Here is a 22,615-nt window from a genome sequence, read left to right as displayed (position 1 = left end):
TTGGGGCTCTCATGTTGTTTGGAATCGGAATTAACTTTCCTCCTCGGAGTGTTTGAAGTTGTGGATTCGAGTTGTTTGTTTTCTTGTTTAGTGGATTGGAATTGATCAGAACTTAGAAATTGGAATCAATAAAGAATTAAAGCAGAGTTTTTTTATTGGATAAATTTGAGAATCTTACTATAAGATGTAAGCTTATCCCATTTTCTACTATTATTTACTAAGAGAAGGTGGAAAAAAATGTATGCAGGAAGCTTACCTTTTACTCAATAGAGTAGGAACTATACCATCCCCAACCACCATTGTATCCAAAAGTCATTCAGCCAATATCAAATGGCTGGTCGACTCCAGTTTTTAGGATTACGTTTTATGTAAACCTTATAGAAATAGTCTCTCCACAAACATTGATCTTCTACCAAAAAAAAAAAAAAATGAAAAAGAAACACAAACATTGATCTAAATATGTCTATAAGACGTATTATACGTATTTATTATACCGTTATGTAAAATACGATATTTTTCCATATGCATGGTTCCATACATAAAAATATGTTTTTTTCATCAATACATATGGATACACATATAATTCGTGTGTTATATACATATTTGCTAACTAAGGTTGCATCAAGAGAACACTGAGGGAGACGTTTCTAGTGGGAGAAGTGAGGCAAGCTCGGAGACTTGAGGGATATTTGTTCCGTCCTTGATGAGTTCCCTCCATTATTTGGTTCTTTGCCCACCATAGGGAAAAAAGGGAAGGGGCCTATTACTTCTTGTTCAGTGGAAGAGCCTTTGGTGTAGATGGCTAGTGGCGGGGAGCATGTGAGGAAGGTGGCGATGTCATTCTGGAAGTGGTGCTTATTGTGTCTACCGATGAAGGATGGAGAATGTTTGGTGGGTATTCAAGATCCGGTGCTCAGTTTTGTATGCAGGAGAATGTTGGGGCTTTAGTTCCTCGGCTCTCTAATGAGACTGCGTTAGGAAAACATATGGGTTCAAATCTGAAACCCTTAATGTCATTACCACACAGAGAAAGTCAAGAACATGATTATTTATAGATTACAACAAGAATTTGGACAACCTTTCACATTCGTATGTTGGAGACGATGATATGAAAACCCTAATATAACCTTGAATAATGCCACTACATCTTGGATCTTTTACAGTTTTGAGTGTCTCATTATTTCTCTTCTTTGTGGGAGGGAGAGAGGAATGTGTCACACAGGCTGCAGGGATCCATAGACTAGTATTTATAAAACAAGCCCAAACCCCTAACTTACTTCCACAATAAGTAGGGTTGGCTTATCCCTGTCTATGTGACGACCAAATCGGTTCATGTACAAAGACTCCCACTAATTGACTAACTCAGTAATTAATTAAGCCCATTAAATTGGAAAGTATTTGCAAGAACATGTTATAACCCCTTTGATGTACTTCATAATCCTTTTTACTACCTCTCAATGGGTAGAACAAAGATTACTTTAGTATCTATTTACCAAACCGAATGCTAAATCCGGTTGCATGCACAACATGACGTACATTAAACTATCGACGACCTGAGCATAAGATACATACAACTTTTTTCATCTTTCATGAGGATGTTAACTTTTTTATAAAAAGTCTTTCCCTATACAATTGGAGTTGATGAATGATTGCAATTCTATATCCTGAATATTTTCAACACATAGTTCAAGTATTTTTCTTAATTCAAACACAATCTATATTCTGTTCGATCTCTAAGGATATGAATCCTATGATATAGGATGCTTCCCCCATATCCTTAATTCCAAATATGTTGTTGAGTTCAGACTTAGTTCTTTTTAGCATATCCAAGTCATTTTCAGCCAACTATATGTCATCACCATACAATGTGAGAATAATAATACTACTCACTCTTCAAAATATATACACAATTGTCCAATTTATTTGCCACAGACCCTAATTTAAGGATTTTTTTGAGATATACTAGATATCGCTGATGTGAGAACATAGGTCTAGATTTCGATTTATGTAATTTACTTTGTCTTTCTTGCTTTGAGTCTTTTTTCTGTTGATGGCCATGCTGAAGGTGGAATAGAGGCTTGAAGGGCATTTGTAACTTCACATTTGATGATTATTAATATACTTTTGCTGAACAAAAAAAAAAATTTGACGTGAGAACGGTTTTAATCCGTACAAAGACTTTTTAAGTAGGCATACTCTATCTTCCTATTCCATCACCTGAAAACCTTCTGGTTGTCGTATATAATATAGTTTCTTCCAACTCGCTATTGAGAAAGACAATTTTCACATCCATCTAAACCAATTCTAATTCTAGATGCTCAAAAAGTGTCAATATCAATCTAATATAGGCAAATTTTGTTACCGGTGAATAAATTTCCTGGTAGTCTCCCTCCTTTTGTGTATATCTTTTTGCAACTAACCAAACCTTGAATTTATCAGTAGTTCCATTTGCTTTATATTTTTTCTTAAATACCCATTTGCAACCTATGGCATTTCTACTTTTTGGTAGGTCACAAAGTTCTCATACTTGATTCTTTTTATGATAGAATCAATTTTATCTCGTATGGCATTCAACCATTTACCTAGTTCTCACGATTTTATCGCTTCGTTGTAGGTTATGGGATTGAATACTTCTTGAAATTTATATTAATTGTGTGACAAGATGGTTCACATAGATAAATGTAGTAATCATCTAAATAAGTTGGGAGTGATCTTATTCTTTTACTCCCGCTTACCTAAGTTTCTGGTCTTGTCCTTGATGATCAGCTTGAACTTCAAGGACTTGGATTCCTTGATAAAAAACTTTCTGGTTCCACTTGAGGGTCATTATTGTAGTCATCATTAATGACATATAGAGCTTCTGTATCCTTCTTATGTGGTTCCTCTTCTAGTTTCTTTAGAAATTTCACGTCATAATTCTCAAGTATTACTTTTTCAAGGTGATAGAACCTATATCATTTTGATCTTGTACGACATCCTATGAACTTGCATCTAACTATTGTAGAATCCAACTTACTTTTATTTTGCTCAAGTATCAGTACATGTGCCATTGATCCCTACTTCCTTGGATTTTCTAAGTTTGGTTTCCTAGCCTGTCTACAATTCATAGGGCGTAGTCTCAACAAATTTAGTGGCAATTATGTTTAAGATATAATTTATTGTGAGAATGACCTCTCCCTAGAACTTCTAGAAGAGAGAGATACAATAACATACAATGTTTTAAATTAACTAGCATTATGTTTCATCTTTCAGAGAAATACAATAACATACAACATTTTAAATTAAGTAGCGTTATCTTTCATCTTTCAACCACACCATTCTATTTTCGTATGAAAGATATAGTCTTTTGTTTAATGATTCCATGTTTAAGAAGCTCCTTATATGACTGTTTTTATGCTTTTAATTGATCAAAGATACTCTTTGTTCCAACTCTAATACTTTGTTATTATAGAAGTCTTTTAGAATCAATGGAGAGAGAAAGCCAACTCTGTGGCCTAGTGGGTTTCTTTGGGGTTGAAAGGGGTCTTCGCCAGGGTGACCCACTGTCTCCCATTTTGTTTATCATTGCTGAGGAACTTCTTTGTCGAGGGTTGCAAACTGTCATTGGAAAAGAAGATTCGGCCACTACCAGGCCCTAGGGGTGTGCAGACCCCATCTCACTTACTGTATGCTAACGATATCTTCCTCTTCATCAATGCTGATCTAAGAGGTGTGAAACATCTTAGGAGATTTCTGGACAGGTATTAGTCATATTCAGGTCAAATTATTAGCATGGAGAAGAGTAAGCTTTTCTTGGGCAAGATTCCAGCGCAGCAAAAGGGTTGCATTAAAGCTCTCATTGATATTCCAGAATGCAAGTTCCCTGCCAGGTACTTAGGAGTTGAGATCTTTAAAGGTAGAGTAAAGAAGGACCTGATTTTGCCACTAGTTGATAAATTCAAAGCTCGGTTAGCGAGCTAGAAAGGTCAGATGCTGTCTTTAGCAGGTAGGGTGGAGCTGGTCAAGTCGGTAATGACCAGCATTCTGATTCACAATTTGTCGTTTATTTGTGGCCGACTAACTCTATGGTTCTCATGGAAAGATGGATCCGCTATTTTATCTGCAGCAGTGAAGCAGACTCTTCCAGAGTGATCACAGTTAATTGGGGAAAGGTTTGCCATACTAAATCTGAAGGGGGTCTAGGGATTAGAAGACTTAAGGATGTTAATATGGCTATGTTGGTAAAACTGGCATGGCATATTAAATCTGATTAGTCAAAGGCAAAGGGCATCCCTAAAAAAACCTATGTATGTATGTTCTTCTATATAGTCTGGGATTAAGAAGATCTGGCCTTTTGTGGAATCAAAAGAGCAATGGGTGGTTGGTGATGGGGAGGATATTTCTTTCTGGAAGGATCGCTGGTGTTCAGAGAAAACTATTGTGGAAGAGATTCAGCCTATAGCAGGTTGCCAAATGGATGCAAAGGTAGCAGATTTTATTGTTAATGGGAAGTGGGAACTTCCTCTGGTAACATCTCCTGTCCTTCAAAATAGCTGCTCTAATATCCATAAGATTCCTATTGCTTCTGGTGTACAGAAGGATAGAAGGATTTGGTCTCCTACGCAATCTGGGGTTTTTTCCGTATTTTTGGCATGGGATGAAATACGGTCTAAATCCCCAAAGGTTCCCTATCACAAATCAGTTTGGGTGGATAATATTGCTCCTCAAGCATCCACTTTTGGGTGGTGCCTAATCCATGGTAGGATTCCTATGGACGATAATGTTCAAAAGTGTGCTATTTCTTTGGTGTCCAGATGCTCTTTTTGTCATGCAGCAACAGAGTCCATGGATCATATGTTCTTGAATTGCAATTTTTCAGCTATAGTCTGTTCAAGGTTGTTAAATGTTTTTGACATGCAGTGGATGGGTTTACCATCTATTCAAGAACTATTCTCATGGTGGAAGAGAAAGGCTAGAGTGGTATCGCTAAAGCAAATATGGGCTGTGTCTTTGATATATGGTTTTTTTTTTTTTGCTAAAATTTTATTTCATAAGATGAAAAAAGGAAAAAACAGATACAACGCAACAACCAAGCCAAAAAAAAAAAGAACCAACAGCCTCCCTATCCTCCCACCTTCGGCATTGCCATCAGCAGGAGAAAAGGAAAAGCGCTAAGGGAATCTATAGTTTGGTCTGCCCTCGGCATCTCTAGAAAGAAAGTCCCCTATGTGAGGCGGCAAGTTCACGTCAACTCCTGAAGTGCCGCTCTTAGCCGCATCTCTTGCCAAGAAGTCTGCCACTGAGTTCCCCTCTCTGTAATTGTGAGTAATTTTCCAAGAAATTCTTCTCATGTACGTCTGGAGATATATCCACCTTTGCAGAGCAAACCATGGAATCTTCCATTGCTGGATCAGAGACATAACAGCGCTCGAGTCTGATTCAATCCACAAACGTTGAATGTCCATGTCCTTGGCCCTCATCAAACCCTCCATCAACCCCTCTACTTCAGCATCAAATACCCCTGTCACTCCCATATATTTTTTATATGAGCATAGCACTTTACCAAAGTGATCAAGAAAGATTCCTCCCGCTCCAGCGTGCCCAGGATTCCCAAAGAGCTCCCATCAAAATTTAGTTTAATCCAATTGATGGGGGGTTTGCACCAGTAAACCTCCAAAATGCCTCGACGATTATCTTTTTGAATAGATAATCCCAGTCGTTTGCAACACATCAGGTCTGCCAAGGAATTAACTCCCTTTGCTACAGGAGCGTTTCTTCTTATTTCTTCAGTCACTATGAGTGAGATGTATTTTGTTATCCGCTCCACACCCTCATAGATTCTACTATTTCTTTCCCTCCACAAGTGATCTATAACAATACCAAACACATGGTCCACGCCTCCTTGCAGCTCATACTTTTAGTATTTCTTTTCCACCATTGGGCTAGCTCCAAAATAGAAGCATGGGCACTCCATCTAAGATTAAAACACTGACATAGATCATTCCAGATTTCATCGGAAAAAGGGCACACTATGAATAAATATTGCATTGTCTCTTCTGCTGCCTTACAAAGAACACATTTAGAAGCAAGAGGCACCGCTTTCTTTTTCAGTAGGCACCTTTCCATGAAGCACCCTCCAAGCAAGAGACGAGACCCAAGGTTGTTGCTTCTTACACCAAATGAGCGAAGTCCAGGGAGCAGTCGGCTTTTTTTCTCTAATATCCTCCCACGCAGATTTCAAATTAAAATTCCCATCATAAGATAGGCTCCAAACACATCGGTCAGCACACTCATAATTTGGAATTTTAATTTGCAAGACAACATTAAAAACATCTGTCATAAAGCTTGAGTTTACCACAGGTATGTTCCACCTATGATTGTTGATAAATCTGTCCACCTTTCCATCAAGCATCGATCTATCCACATCTTCCACACACTCTTCCAGCGCAAAGCCTCCCACCCAATTATCCTTCCAAAATTTTATGGAGCGACCATCACCAACTACCCATCTTTCCTTAGAAGAAATAAAATTCCAAATTTTTCTAATGCCAGGCCATATGGAAGAAGCACAATGTCCCTTCTTAGGAAGCCCCTGTTTATTTAGGAATCTAGCTCTCAAGAATCTACTGGCCAAGGAATTATCATGCTTAATACGCCATGCTGTCTTACAGAGCATAGCTTTATTCACATCTCTCAATCTTCTCAATCCTAACCCCCCTTCCTCCTTAGGCTTACAACATTGGTCCCAATTAACAACAATTTTTTTGTGGCATCTATCTCTCCTAACAAGACAAAATTGCGCATCCATCTCTCCAGAGTTGTAATTAGCGACGACGGCCACCAATACACAGCAAAACTATGAGCTGGCATACTCATAATCACCGATTTCACTAATTCAACTCTTCCTGCCAGGGATAACATCTTGCCCTTCCACCCAGCCAAACGGCCTTTTACTTTGTCCATAATAGGCACCACAACATCTTTCTTAACTCTACCTTTAAAAATCTCCACCCCCAGGTATCTTGTAGGAAAAGAACAAAGGGGAATCCCCAATTCTTCTACAATAGCCCTCTTTCTCTGAGGAGAGATCGAGCCCACAAACAATTTACTTTTCTCCAAATTGATACATTGGCCAGAAAATTCCTGATACATGTTAAGAAATTTCTTCAGATGTCTGACATATCTGATAGATGCATTAGCAAAGATGAAGATATCGTCAGCGAACAAACTATGGGCTGGCGTAATCACACCACGAGGACCCTTAATAGGCTTTAATTTATTTTCTTCCACAAGTTTATTCAAGCCTCTGCAGAGAACCTCTTCAGCCAATATGAACAGCATAGGGGAAATAGGATCCCCTTGTCTCAAACCCCTCTCCACTCCAAAGTATCCAATCGGACCACCATTGAACATTACTGAGATCTTCGCAGAGACCAGCATCTGGTACATCCATCGAATCCAGGTCTCTGAAAACCCAAACTTTCTCAATACATGGAAAATGAAATCCCAGTCAACTGTATCGTAGGCCTTCTGAATATCTATCTTCACCCCCATGCCACCCCCTCTAGTCGCAGAGAACATCATATTAGATAACTCAGAGGCAAGGGTAATATTGGAGTGAATGATTTTTCCCTTCTGGAATGCTCCTTGCTCCTCCGAAATAAGCCGAGGCATCACCTCTGAAAGTCTTAAAGCCATTATTTTAGAGACAATTTTACAGAAAAAATTGCCCATGCATAGAGGCCTAAACTTATCTAAAGAGTTTGCCCCGTTGATCTTCAGGATTAACACCAAAAAATTGCTATTTAGACCATAGGGCATTCTGCCTTTATTGAAGAAGCCCCTAATAGCATTACAAACATCATTAGAAATTATGACCCAGCAAAATTTATAGAACATACCAGGAAAACCGTTTGGACCTGGAGAGCTTTCCAGATCAAGGTCCCAAACCGCCCTTTTGATCTCATCATTGGATGGCATCGCGTCCATCCTCCATCTATCAATGTCCTCCAAAACCTTCGGAATACAGTCCAGCATTTCCATGTGGTCAACAGTAGTAGATTTTTTGAGAAAGTTTTCATAGTAGCTCTTAGTAAAATCCTCCATCTGCATCTTCTCAGTGATGATCTGACCGGTATCAGTTTTCAGATTTCTAATGGTATTCTTCATTCTTCTCACCTTCACAGCCATATGAAAGAATTTCGAGCTTCTATCTCCCTGAGTTCTCCATCTAATCCGAGATTTTTCAGCCCAGAATTTTTCATATCCCTCCATCGCCTTCAAGTACCTAGTTTTTGCATCAGCTTCTCGAGCAAAATTTTGATCGTTCATACCAATCTCCTCTATCTCCTTTTGAATATCTTCCAACCCCTTTAGCACCTCCTCCTTTTCCAAGTTCACGTTGGGGAATGTTTCCCTAGCCCACTCCTTAATCACAATTTTCAATCTTTTAATTTTCTGACTGAAAATATAGAGAGCCGATCCAGACATCTATTCATCCCAGGATTCTTTCACAATTTTTAGGAAATTTTTGTGATCAGTCCAAGACCTCTGAAACCTGAAAGGACAATTAGAGGGCTTCACCGATGCTTCTGACACCACCAACAGGGGAGAATGGTCAGACGCACAATTAGATAGCACCTTTTGGTGGCAATCATGAAACACTGAAACCCAAGCATCTGTGCAGAAACTTCTATCCAGAACTGCCACAACATTACCTCTTCTTCTATTATTGGTCCAAGTATACTTGCGACCCTGTGAAGGAATCTGAATAAGGGAGTAGCTATCCACCATTGCCCCAAAATCTGCCGCAGAGCCCAAATTAAAAGATCCTAGACCTCTTTTTTCATGAGCCTGCAGCGTAGCATTAAAGTCTCCAGTCACCAGCCAGGGGGTGCCTTGACCCGGGTTCGATGCTGCCAAATTACTCCACAAGTCTCTCCTTGCTGCCCTGAAGCAATTAGCATGAATAAAAGACACAACAAAAATGTTCGACTGCCACTGCACACGTAAAGTAATATGTTGATCAAAGCAAGAGACACCTTGCAGCTTAGGCATGCTCCTTCTCCAAACCACCCACAGATTTGGAAACTTTTCCTGCCTCTCATTGTGAATAAAATCCGTTTCAAAATCAAGATTATTGAAAAACCTCTTTGGAAATTTCTGCATCTCCAGCATAGGGTCAGCTAAGCAAATAATTTCCGGGGAATTCATCGTAACAATATTCCCTAAGGCCAACCTAGCAGCCTTCTTCTTCATTCCTCTGATATTCCAAAATAAAATCTTCATAGTCACTTTTTTAAAAGCGCCAATCTATCAGACTTTCGAGCAGCCTGCTCATGAAGGGCGATGAATGTTCCCTTTTGCTGTCTTCTACCCTCCATATTGCTCTGGAGGACTTTCGCCGCTCTATCGACCTCTGCCACGTCTTCATGATTCACAATCATGACCCCATCCTTGTACTGCTGATGAGTTTTTGTATTATCAAGCTAAGGCTCGAACCTCACATCCCTGCCTTCTTCGAGATCACCATGCTGCCCTTGATCGATATGATCCTCCCTGCAATAGACATCCTGGTCAAGAGCCTCATCCTCCTCTGTGATGAGAGAGTTGCATCTACGCTGATCTATCTCAGCCTCCTCTCCTAGTTCGGATATTTGATCCATATCCGCTCTATCCACCGACCCAGATTCCTCATTGAATGTAGACACCAATCCAGTCCCCTCCATACCATTAGCTGCATCCATGTGATTGTGATTTGTTCCCATAATGGTGGATTTCTCTAAAGGGATAATTATTGCAATATCTCCCTGCCCCTGCACACCTTCCTTAGGCGTTGAACTATTGTCCCTATTAGGATTTCTTAATATGGTAGGATGCTGCCTCATATGGGTAGGATTTCTACCCAAATTGGAAACAAATCCTTCACCCAAACCACCGCCCTTTGAGCTGGATCTCCGCCCTGCATCACCTTCATTCACCATGGCCGCCGCCCCAATATCTCGAGCATCCACCTCCTTCTTCTCTCTGTATTGGAACAGAGCGTGCCCGATTTTTTTACAAAAGCCACATTTGGCTAACCCATCTTCATATACGATCAATTGTTTAAACCAAAAAACCTCTCCCGTTCCTGGTTGCTTTTTCCACCTGAATCTCTTCCACTCTTTTATCCCCAATTATCACTTCTACCTGAACGCGTGCAAAATTCCCCATTGCCGCCGATCTGGTGCGTTTGTCCAGGGCCACAGGTCTTCCTGCCCCCTTGGCCATTGTCAACAGGATCTTCTTATGCCAGTATTCCAGGGGAAGGTCTGGAAATCTGATCCACACCAGTTTGGTTGGGTTGTTCACCGCATGCACATCAAAATCTGGTTTCGAACGTTGGAAGCGAATAAATTGTCCTCTAACCTTGATTAGGTTCCTTCTCCAAATGGCAGACATATCTCCTTCCAACTCAAACTGGAATAAGATGAAACATTTCCCCATAGGAGACAAGGAAATTATCCCCTTCAAATTCCATCCCTCTCCTGCAGCTTTACGAATATCATTCAAAGACAGAAATCTGAAGTTTGCCCAACCTATCAAAGCAAACTTGAATTTTTCCAGCCTCTCCTCATATGCCTCCTGAGGGATGATAATCTTGGTGTGCGACCCAGCATGTATTGGTTCCGGCAACTGCTCCACGTCTGGTAGGGCCTTACCCACGACCGTAGAAAAAGTTTTCACACCATCCCCTCTATCTTTCTGATGTCTGCTGTCATCCACCTTAGTACCCATATCTTCTTTGGATTGAAGCTCAGTTTCTTCTCTACCCGCTTCTGATGCATCCTTTGAGTTAGGTTTCCAGAAATCAGTAAGGCGTAGTTGCCTGCCCCTATCCGGCGGTCTTCCTCCCCCTGGGTCGTGATCCAGATCTAAACCATCATCCACCAAGCCATTCAAAAATGCCATACTTTTCAAAAGTTGAAGCTTCTATCCGGTTGCTTCCTTTGATATATGGTTTGAATCAGATTTGGTTGGAAAGAAATCGTAGAAGATTTGAGAATAGTAGCAGATCGCCTAGCTTGGTAGTAAGAGATATTTTTCTGGATTTTTAGGGTGTATCTACCTTAGCTCTGGTGGTTTGTGTGACAGTGAAGGATTTGATGATTTCAGCCTCCCTAAACCTAAGTCGAGCTCTACCTAAATCAAAAGGAATTACAGAAATTCGATGGGAAAGACCTCCTATTGGTTGCAGTAAAATTAACGTGGATGGGTGTTCCTTGGGCAACCCCGAAAATGCAGGCACTGGAGGGATTATTAAAATTGTTCTAGGAGCCATTGTGAGGTGCTTTGCTTCATTTGTTGGTATTGGTACCAATTTCGATGCGGAGTTTGTGGCTGTCTTTGAAGCCATTCGTCTCTCCAGGTTACTATGTGTAAAGTGGTTTATCATCGAGTGTGATTCCAAAGCAGTTGTTTGGTGTGTTGTGAAGCAAGTAATTCCATGGAAATATATGCAGCTATGGCTAAGTTTTTGAAGGTACTTGGAATCAACTCGATGGAGCATTCAGCACTGCTTTCGAGAAATAAATTCAGTGGCTGATGGATTGGCCCAGAATGCGGCAGCGGCCTTTATCTCAAATCAATGGGAGAGTCCTCCCAGTTTTTCTGTATATAATATTGAATGGGATGCTATGGTTAAACCTCGTTTCAGGTTTTCTTGATCTTGGGGTTGGCTATTATGAGGATCTCGATTTCCCCTCTGTTGATGGCAATGCCGAAGGTGGAGGTGGAAATTGAGTCAATGTGAATTTACCCTATTGGGTTTTGTACTATTTCACGTTTATATTTTTTTTAATATATTCTTTTGCTGACTTTAAGCAAAAAAATAAATAATAAAAAATAAAAATAAAATAAAAAATTTGGAGAGAGAGAGCAACAACTATATTACACAATCACGGAATTGCTCCCTATTTTCTCTCCATCCTGTTATGGTCTCTTTGATCTATTCTTCAGGGATAAGGATGAGGCTACGTGGTCACATCACTAACATAGCCTAAATCCCAAACCCATCTTTCTTTTGCTCATTTTATGTGTAGATATCTCAACGAATTTTCATCCGTTAATCCTATACAGGTTAACTCGGTTGCTGACCTCCTCTTGTCCAAAAAGATCAATATCACAACCTCTCTGCCTTGAGCTCGGCGTATCTAGGAATCTTTCTGGAAAGCCTCATCAAATGGTTTCCTCAAACTCAACATCGCCGGTTGTTCTCTTGGAAACCCAGGCTGATCAGGATCTGGTGGTATAATCAGGGATGGGAACAGATCAAATATGGTATGCTTTGCCATATATGAGGGGGTTGAAACCAATTTCACAGCAGAATCTGCTACTTTCTTCCATGGTCTCAAATGTGCTCTCAGCAGAGGTTACAATAAACTATGGATTGAGTGTGACTCCCAATCAGTAGTGCGCTGCATTAAAAACCATCATATTTCCTGGTGTTTTCAGCAGCAATGGAGGCATTTTGGGCATTATTTGGACAACACTGATTGGAAATTTCCCACTGCTACAGAGAGACAAATGCAGTCTCTGACAAGCTGGCTAAGCATGCTACTTTAAGTTGCTCCTCAAATTTTTGGGACTCTTGTCCGGGTTTTATTCTGTCTGATCTCCAATGGGATAGTTAGAATAGGCCAAGATACCGATTCATATAATTTTTTGGTTTTCTATTTGCTTTGTCTTCTTCCTCTTCTGATGGCAATGCCAAAGGTGGAGTAATATTTCAAAGAGTTGATTTGTATTCTCTTTTTCTCTTCCATTGTAATACAATTTTTGCTGACCTTCCGCAAAAAAAAAAAATATCTCGGCTAAGTCTAAGAATTGCAGTACATTTCCATCTTTTCCTGTACATTTACATTTACATCCTAAGGTGTTGCTCATAAAATTAACCATTCTCAGGTTCCTGTCATGCCCCCAAGAATTCGTTCTGGACGGCTACCATATCAAGGTCCCATGGGGTATGTAATTCACAATCTGGCCTCCTCCCTTTATAGAAGGTGTCATGGCCAGGTTAGAGTTTAGAATCATTGCCAAACACGAGTTTGACCTATTTTTCGCATCCTAAACCTTAAGAATTTAGTATATATAATTAACTACCTATTTTTCATATTGGGAATCATCTCAGACCATATCTGGATCCGAACATTACAACCAATATCTTAGTATACAAAATAACTCTGAGTATGAACTTGCTTAAGATCCCAAGTGAATAATCAATACATATATCAAAATGTGTTCTAAATTATATTTGTTTATTGAGTGGACTAGTGGAACACAAAATTTTAATTATTTTGAAGATTATTTTCTCAAAAGATAAATCTGAGAGCAACTTCACATTCTAAATGTATAAAGCAGCTTAAGGGAAAATATGTCCTTACAATCTTTCCATTAGATAAATGAAGAAACTTTTATTACAAATTATGAGAAAGAAACATGATTTAATGCATTCCTACATGTAAACAGGTTTAACGCATGTTCTATTTTGGAACATTGGGGGCATGAAGAAGGTTGTTACGAAGGTGACCTTAGGAAAATTGTCAAGGGACCATAATCTGGACGTTCTATGCATAGCGGAACCAATGTTGGTGGTGACTTCGTTTCTTAGCTTATTTTTTATTATATTAGGCTTTGAGGCAGATTTTATTCACAATTGCAGGACAGGGGAAGTGCCAAATCTTTGGTCTCTAGAAGAGAAAGATGCAGAGGCCGATTGTGATCTCTATGTCGGAGCAACAAATTAATGTTTGAGTTTCTTGGTTGGAAAATAACATCTGCTTGCCGGTAGTGCATGCGAGTTGTTTCAGGGCTATTAGATGAGACTTGTGGATGGAGCTTGCGGCTGCAGCAACAGGAGAGCCAAGAATTGTTGAAGGGAACATCAATGCTACTTTGTTTGACCATAAAAGAAGAGGTCCGGGTAAATTCAGTATGGGGTCGGCAGCAGAATTTGGTGCCATGGTTGTAGTTGTTCTTTGATTCAGGTGGTAGTCGAATAATAGAAGAAGGGGAAATGTGTCGGCTGTTCTCGATTGGTGTTTCGTTAATGATGAATGGTTAAGGAATTTTAATGATTGTGCCCGGCAGGTTTTGTAGAGAATTTCTTTCGACCACACTCCCATTTTGCTTGTGTCAGAAAAGATGGCAAAACAGAAGAATTGTTCATTTAGAATCAATTTTGGATGGAAGACGAAGAATTCCTCCCAGTGGTCAAGGGATCGTGGGAAGGGGTAGTTCACGGTTCTCCTAATTATATTCTTGGCCAAAGTTAAAGAGACTTAAACCAGCTCACAGGGAATGGTCTAGGAGGTCATTTCCTAACTTGGAAATCAAGGTGAACACTACGAAAAGGGTGTTAGACAAGGTGCAGGATCACATTGAGGAGGAGCGGATTTTTGAGCAACTTTTTGACCTAGAGGTGAACGCGAAAACTTCTTAATGGAGGGCTTTAGAAAGGCCAAATCTTTGGTCTGTGGAAGAGAAAGATGCAGAGGCCGATTGTGATCTCTATGTCGGAACAACAAATTAATGTTTGAGTTTCTTGGTTGGAGAATAACATCTGCTTGCCGGTAGTGCATGCGAGTTGTTTCAGGGCTATTAGATGAGACTTGTGGATGGAGCTTGCGACTGCAGCAACAGGAGAGCCAAGAATTGTTGAAGGGGACTTCAATGCTACTTTGTTTGAGCATAAAAGAAGAGGTCCGGGTAAATTCAGTATGGGGTCGGCAGCAGAATTCGGTGCCATGGTTGTAGTTTGTTCTTTGATTCCGGTGGCTTCACATGGGAGGAAGTATACATGGTCGAATAATAGAAGAAGGGGAAATGTGCCGACTCTTCTTGATCGGTGTTTCGTTAATGATGAATGGTTAAGGAATTTTAATGATTGTGCCCAGCAGGTTTTGTAGAGAATTTCTTTGGACCACACTCCTGTTTTGCTTGTGTCAGAAAAGATGGCAAAACAGAGGAATTGTTCATTTAGAATCAATAAATTTTGGATGGAGCACAAAGAATTCCTCCCAGTGGTAAAGGGATCATGGGAAGGGGTAGTTCACGGTTCTCCTAGTTATATGCTTGGCCAAAAGTAAAAGAGACTTAAACCTGCTCTTAGGGAATGGTCTAGGAGGTCATTTCCTAACTTGGGAATCAAGGTGAATACTATGAAAAGGGTGTTAGACAAGGTGCAGGATCACATTGAGGACGAGCGGATTTTTGAGCAACTTTTTGACCTAGAGGTGAACGTGAAAACTTCTTACTAGAAGGCTTTAGAAAGGCATGAAAAATTATGGGCAGAGAAGTCGAGAATCAGGTGGATGAGGGAAGGGGACAGGAATTGTTACTAAACTTGAAAGATTAAAAAATGCTATTCGGAGTTTGCTCAAGGAGGATGGGTCTGAAATCAAAGACCAGGATTAGATTCCAAATCACCTTTGGATTTCTACGGTAATTTTCACAGGAAGGTAGATCTAGTTTCTCATCCTAATCTCTTTGATTGCATTTTGAATGTGACTAATGGTGAGGAATTGAGGTATATGGAGGCAACTCCTTTGGAAGATGAGATTAAAGGGGCGGTGTGGGATTTGTATCTTGATAGTTCTCCAGGATTGGATGGCTTCTTTGGTGCTTTTGTTCGAAAGAGTTGGGAGGTGATTGGAGGTGATGTGTGCGAAGCTGTAAAAGGATTTTTGGTGTCTGGGGTGATTCCGAATAAAATAAGTAACAATTTCTTGGTGCTTATTCCAAAAGTTGAGAGGGGCGAGAGTCATGGATAAATATCAGCTTTCATGCATGGGTAATTTTTTTATTAAATTTTTATCCAAAATCTTGGCTTTGTGTGTAGTTTTACTGCTTCCTAGAATCATTTCAAAAGAGCAAGGAGCGTTCCAATGGGGAAAAGTGATTCATTCGAATATAGGTTTGGCTTCGGGGCTTGCTAACCTGATGCATATGGCAGGCAGGGGTGGAGGAATGGGAATCAAGATTGGCATAAAAAAAGGTGTATGACACTCTATTATGGGATTTTCTATTCAATGTGCTACGAAGATTTGGTTTCTCTAAACGAGTGGTTGGATGGATGCACAATATTCTTCAAACTGCAAGAATTTTGATTCTTATTAATGGTGGGCTAGTTAGATTTTCGAGATGGAAAGAGGGCCCAGACAAGGAGACCCCTTCTCTCCGATCCTTTTTATTATTGTTGAGGAGGTGCTTTACATAGAGTTAAGAGTATTGGCAAATCAAGATAAAATTAAAGCTCTTCTTGGACCGCGAGGGGCTGTGGTGCTAGAGCACCTTTCATTAGCAGAAGAAATCTTCATTTTCATGAATGCTCCAGTACGTCACGAACTTGAAGAATTTTCTAGCAAAATATCAAGCTTTCTCTGGGCAGGAAATTAATTTAGACAAAGGCAAGCTATTTTTGGGAAGGATTTCCCCTTCAAAGAAGCAGATGATCTCTGAGGAGTTGGCATTCCTATATGTAATCCCCACCAAATACTTGGGAGTGGAAATATTTAAAGGGCAAGTGAAGCGTGAACCTTTACCATTTTTTATGGACATAGTGAGGGTCAGTTATCAAGTTGGAAAGGGAAACTTCCTTCGATGGTTGGAAGGGTTGAACTGGTTCGATCTGTTATTTCTGGGATGCCGCTTTATAGCTTCTCAGTATATTGGTGGTCAACCTCTCTTATAAGATGCCTCAATAAATGGATCTGAAATTTTGTCGGGACAGGTGGTGTGGAGAATACCAGAGCAATAACAATCTAATGAGACACACTTTGTCAGCCAAAGGAGGAAGGGGGTTTGGGCCTTAGAAGGCTTTGGGATGTCCATAAGACTTGAAATTCTAAGATGGTTTGGAAGAAAACATGAGGACACATACATGAGCAGATTCTTTCGGGCGAGGTTTCTTTCCAGCCAAGGGGCATTTGCAAAAGGGACATAAAACTTCTTCAATTTTGCCAGGTGTGTGAAGATGTAGGAGTTTTTTCAATGAATGAAAGATGGGTGGTTGGAAATGGAAGGAAAATCGATTTTTGAAAGGGTAGGTGGCTAGGACCCTAATCCATCCAAGAGTTGTCAGGGTTGAATGAGAACATGTTCAACAATTCCAAGCTTCTGGTAGCTGATTTCATATCTCATGGGGAGTGGAAGATTCCAGATGGCACTCAAATTTCTTAAAGAAAATATTTGAGGAGATGAGGGGAATTAAATTACCCTCTCACCAGATGGAGGATGTTTACACATGGAGGCTAGAGCCATGGGAACCTTTTATGTTACGTCTGCTTGGACTGAAATTAGGAAAAGGAACCTGAATGTCCATTGGCGCTGGTGATTTGGAATAAAAATTTTGCTCCAACGGTGTCAAATTTTGGATGGAGATGGGGTTCATCAAAAACTCCCTACAGATGAGATGGTATTGTGTTAGAGGGGTTCAACTTGTCTCAAGATGTGATTTTTGTGGGGAAGTGACTGACACCATTGAACATACCTTCCTTCAATGTAAATATTCTTCGGAGGTATGAAAAAGGGTGGTAGAGTGGTATAATGTGTAGTGGCATAAAGAAAATTTGATTCTTGACTTGACAAGATGATGGAGAAACAAGGGGCGTGGATGGTCCTTGAAAGGGCCGTGGGACCGTGGGTGGTAGGAGTGATGGTGATAGCTTCCACAATTTGGGCGAAACGCAATGGAAGAGGTTAGGAAGATAGGGAAGATCGACTTGGATGGTTTTGAAGACAATAAAAAATGAGATCAGCCTTGCCTGCTCTAAAAGTAAGTTTAAGATAAAGAATACTTCTGATTTCATTATTTGCAAAAATCTTAATTTACCAACATCAGCAGCATCTTTAGGGATAAACATGGAGATCTTCTGGTGTAAACCTTTAAGGACATAGATTAAATTAAATGTGGATGTGTGCTCAAATGGGAATCCTGGTGGAGCGGGGGGAGGCAAGGTTTTTTGTAGTAATGAGGTGAAAATGCTGATGAACTTTATGGTGCACCTGGGCATTGAGACAAACTTTGTGGCAGAGATATGAAGCATCATAAAAGGTATTCAATATGCCAAAGATCCAAGGGTTTTGAAACTATGGATAGAATCGGACTCAGTTGCAGCAGTTATCCTATTTCAAAATAAAATTATTCCATGGTTTGTAGCTCAAGAATGGGCTAACCTCAAGTCTTTTCTCGATTTTATGGAATGAAAAATCACCCACTATTTTAGGGAAGCAAATCCAATTGCAGATTTCTTAGTGAAAGAGGAGGCTAAAAATCAAAGCTCATCTCTGATGGTTCCCTTGCCCAAGCATATCTCTGACAAGATGGCAAGGGATGCAACTACAAGACTTAGATATAGGCTTATGAGATAGCGGTTGTGAGTTCCTACTGATGGCAATGCTAAAGGTGGGGACTCACTTCTCGTGTTTGTATTTGTTTTATTCTTCTCTTTGTTCTTATTTTCTATTCTTTGTAATATAATCTGAATTTTTAGCGAGAAAAAAAAAAAAAAAAAAAACCAATTGAAATTCTTCAAAAAATGTAGTTTTTCCAAAAACTCTCAAATGAGCTTCAAGTTACATGATCACCATTGATGGGAGTTTCCCCATCACCTATTTGAAGTTCTACAATATAAAAGAGAATGAGAAGTGAAAGGCATGAAGATACCTTTATGCAAACGAAACCTATTATGTGTTAGATTTGCTCACGAATTGATTGTAACTTGTTTCCTTACAAATATAAAATTCACTAAACATTATTTTACATTTTTTTCTTCAATGTTATACATATGAGATGAGTTACAAACTAATTATAGAAAAATCAAAGATTAAAAAAATAATGAAGAAAGACTAAGGCTGCATTTGGAAGTCCTTCAGTTCTAGAAACGACATTTCATGTCAAAATCAGAATTTTCCGTTTCGATGTCAAAATTCTATTCGGAACAAAACTCCAATGTTCATTTCTTGTTTGTAGCCTTCTTTTTTTACCTGGTTCGTTTAAAAAAAAAAATTTGAAAAAACGAACCGTGGACACCAAATGGAAGATTCTATGTTCCTGTTCTCATAAAATGAAAAAACGCCGAAAATATTTTTTCGAATAACTAGCAATCGCAACCTAAAAAGGGGCATGGGTTCATATTCTATCTGCTAAGAATGAAGGTTAGCCATGTAAATTCTTTAATAAACACTAACTGATTCCTTTAATTTTCCCCATAGTTTCCCTATTTAAATGGAATTCTAATTGGTTGATCTCTTGCATTAAATTTTTTTATTTTAAAAATTATTTTATAAGAAGTTTTACTTATCCCTTTTTCTTTTAAGGGATGATTCTGCCGGTCCCTGTCCTCCGTTCGAGAAGATGGACCCTCATCCTCTTGGGTAAGGTCAGCGGTGGGGGGCAAGTTAAGATCGCGATGAGCATCTTCCACAGGTGGATAGAATTTAATTATAAACTGCAAGTTTATTACTAAAATCTTTTTTTTTTTTAATAACTATAAACTGCAAGTATATGAAAAGAGTCTTAGTTACAATTTTGACCTATCAAATTGTGGTTCTGAAAAATAATAATAATAATAACTACTTGGATTTTCTTAAACATTTGAAATCATGGGTTTTAGAAAGTGATGGTTTTTCTAGAATCTGTGAGCTTAGTTTGATTCTAATTCTTACCAATTGAGGTTCCGGGTTTAAAGCCAAACCAGAAAAATGGGGCAGTCCTTTTTGGTTGGATTACCGTTCCATGTCAAAACTATTTTTTTTTATGTAAAATGGAAAATTTTTGAAAATAGTTTTTTTTTTTTAAGAGATAAGATTTTACATTTATTGAACTAATCACTATTCTATGATAAAGAAGAACAGAAATCATGGGAAAAGGTTGGGTATGCCACTAGTATACTGTAAGCCATCACCCACTGTATCTATCTCTCTCTTCCCTTTTTGAAATGACCTTCTTATCCTTCCTGTATGATACTCTATCCTGTGCCCCCATTGGTGCTGTCCGCTCACTTATCGTAAATCGATGGCATGCCTATCCCTCTCCCAAAAGTCATATTTTCTATATTTCATGAAATGACATTTTCATGTTCATAAACCACCAACTAGGGAGAAGAATAGAGATACATACCTCTAGTTTTCACAGTTGTGAGAACCTCTAGCTTATTCGCACACACTGTCCTTGTGTTGAAAAGACAAGTACAAGCTCTAGAAGAGAAGTGGAAATTTTGCTTAGTGTCAGAGAGAATCAAACTCAAAGTAGAAAAGAAAATGAGAGGAGAAGAAAGCACCCAAAAGCAACAGGGAGGGAGAGGGGGTTTTGATCGGGTGGCTAATGATCAAATCGTCCCCTTTCCTTGCTCTTTTCCTCTATTTATAGAGATTGGATCCTCTTAGCTAGACGACTTCTTCTAGAAGTTTTCTATTTCCTTCTAAAGAAGTAAGGCATAAGTGATCTTAGTTGTTTATGCAAAGGAAAAAAAAAAAAAATGATCTTTGTTGCATAACCTCTTTTAATATTTCATGTAACTTCAATGAACCCCTTCTATTTTTGTAAATAATTTTTCAAGGCATTAGGAATTATTGTAAGTCACATCTTAATAAATGATTATATATTAGCCCCTCCTCCAATCTAAGATATATTCTTTACAGGCCAATAGAATTGGACTTTCATCACATTTTACCTTAACCTAAAAGTGTGTCACTAGCTCGATTAAATAGTCAATTTATTTTGAGAATATTTTTATAAATACATAATTACTAATTATTTAATAAAACAATCAACCAAGGGCATGTTTTGTCAAAGAAAAATTCATCCTCATACAAAAATCTACATATATGTATTGGATTCCTTAATTTGGTAAATAAGACATCATCTGATCCCAGGGCCATTTGTACCAACCTCGGACTGCCTACCAAAAATACAATCCATAATTGGGAACACCAAGTTATAGATTACTTATAATTGTGTCTCTTTGTTAAGATCTCTAATATAATCTAATTTCAATATAAATTTCAATAAATATAAATTTTAAAATTCCTCATTCCCCAATATATGTTTTCTCTTATATATAAATTGCAAAGATGAAAAAAAAAGAATGAGTCAAAGGCAATCAGAATAAAGCAGCTTGAAATACTTGAAGTAGGGTCTATGGCATCTAACGTGTTACTTCTCCATGGTTTCTTCTAATAAGAGTCAAGTCACCTCCAACCTTTTTAACTATACAAGCTAAGAATATCAGTAAAAATGATTCCTTTTCTCCCTTGCGTCAATGGAATTCAAATTGGTTCATCTCTCAAATCCATTTTTTACTTTTAAGAATAATTCTTTGTCTCTTATGATCTTTAAAGAATGATTCTTTGCTTCTCTTTTTGTGATGCCTTTAAATTTATTGAAGACATGCATCTTTGGTAGCTTGGTGAGTACAGCTGAATCCCAATAAAGGGGTACCATAAATTCTGTGTACTCGAATGTTTGTGTAAACTTTGGAAGATCTCTATTGAATATTATATTGTAGGGAAGTGTTTCTTATGGGGAAGTGCAGTTTCTATGCTTGTGCAAGGGACAATGGGATAGAGATGTCATTTTTTCATTTTATAAGGGGCGGACTAATCATTTCGATCTCCTCATTATTCTGGGCATAAGGGTCAGACTTCCCCATAAAAACCTTTTTTCCCTAAAATGTATTATGGACATGAATTATATGATATACTGTTTTTTGCCAATGTATATATCCCCATTTTTTCACTAAAAACTCATTGAATTAAGAAGAAAAATAAGAATGTACAAGACGCTAAAGACCTGATGGTAATGGTGGAGTAAGCTAAGACCTGATGGGCCTATGAATAAGCCATTCCAATTTAGGGATAATTAGTGCTACCCTGTTAGGGATTGGGCACTTCTGTTCAGATTTAGTTCTTGTATACACAAAGGAAAATTTGAACTTCATACTAGGCAATCAAGTATTGTTTCCCAGAAGAATGCATTGTTTGATTCAACTACAACTTCAATATTTTAGTTTATAACAATTTTTTAGGCTTTTTTGACTGCAAGGGGATATGAAGGTAAAGGAAGGAAAATTTTCAAACTTAAAAAGGAAAATCGTTGTAATCATGACCCTATGTGATTATATCACCAACTCCAAATTATTTCATATTTAGTTAATAAATTTCTCTTTTCTTTACATCCATAACCCTTAGCTATAAAATTTTACATAAAATTACATTTAATCCATAGAGAATTCCTATATTTCAGTTGTAACTGAATTAGGAACTTGAGACTGTTATAGCCTGCATATAGTTGTAGTAGCTCTAAGATTGAGTCAATGTTTTAATGAAATTAAGCTTTGGCTTATTGCATTTTATGCTGAAAATTATCACAGTTTTATAGTTTACTGTTTCAGGGCTTCTCCACCACGGTGCTGCTGCTTTTGAATCTGGTGGATTTCTGTCATGCCACTTTCCCTTCTTGTTTGCTATCTTCCTTTTTTTTTTTTTTTGGCTAGAATACTGCAGTATGTGTTATATGGAGGATGGTTTTATAAGAGCATGTACTCTGATTTGTACTAACCAAGGATTAAAGTATCGGTATCGGTCGCTGTATCGGTCG

At 38.7% G+C, this 22,615-nt stretch overlaps 1 protein-coding gene across 1 annotated transcript; it reads right to left on the bottom strand.

The window, feature by feature from the left end:
• Positions 1-10,083: 10,083 nt before the first annotated feature.
• On the bottom strand, positions 10,084-10,929 carry LOC122060695. Its single transcript, XM_042623807.1, has one exon. The coding sequence runs from the start codon at positions 10,927-10,929 to the stop codon at positions 10,084-10,086; it is 846 nt and encodes a 281-aa protein (XP_042479741.1).
• Positions 10,930-22,615: the final 11,686 nt, after the last annotated feature.

The sequence above is a fragment of the Macadamia integrifolia genome, chromosome 14, assembly GCF_013358625.1.
Source record: "Macadamia integrifolia cultivar HAES 741 chromosome 14, SCU_Mint_v3, whole genome shotgun sequence".
NCBI lineage: Eukaryota > Viridiplantae > Streptophyta > Magnoliopsida > Proteales > Proteaceae > Macadamia > Macadamia integrifolia.
The sequence above is the reverse complement of the archived record's forward strand: the minus strand, read 5'-3'. Positions and strand labels throughout refer to the sequence as shown.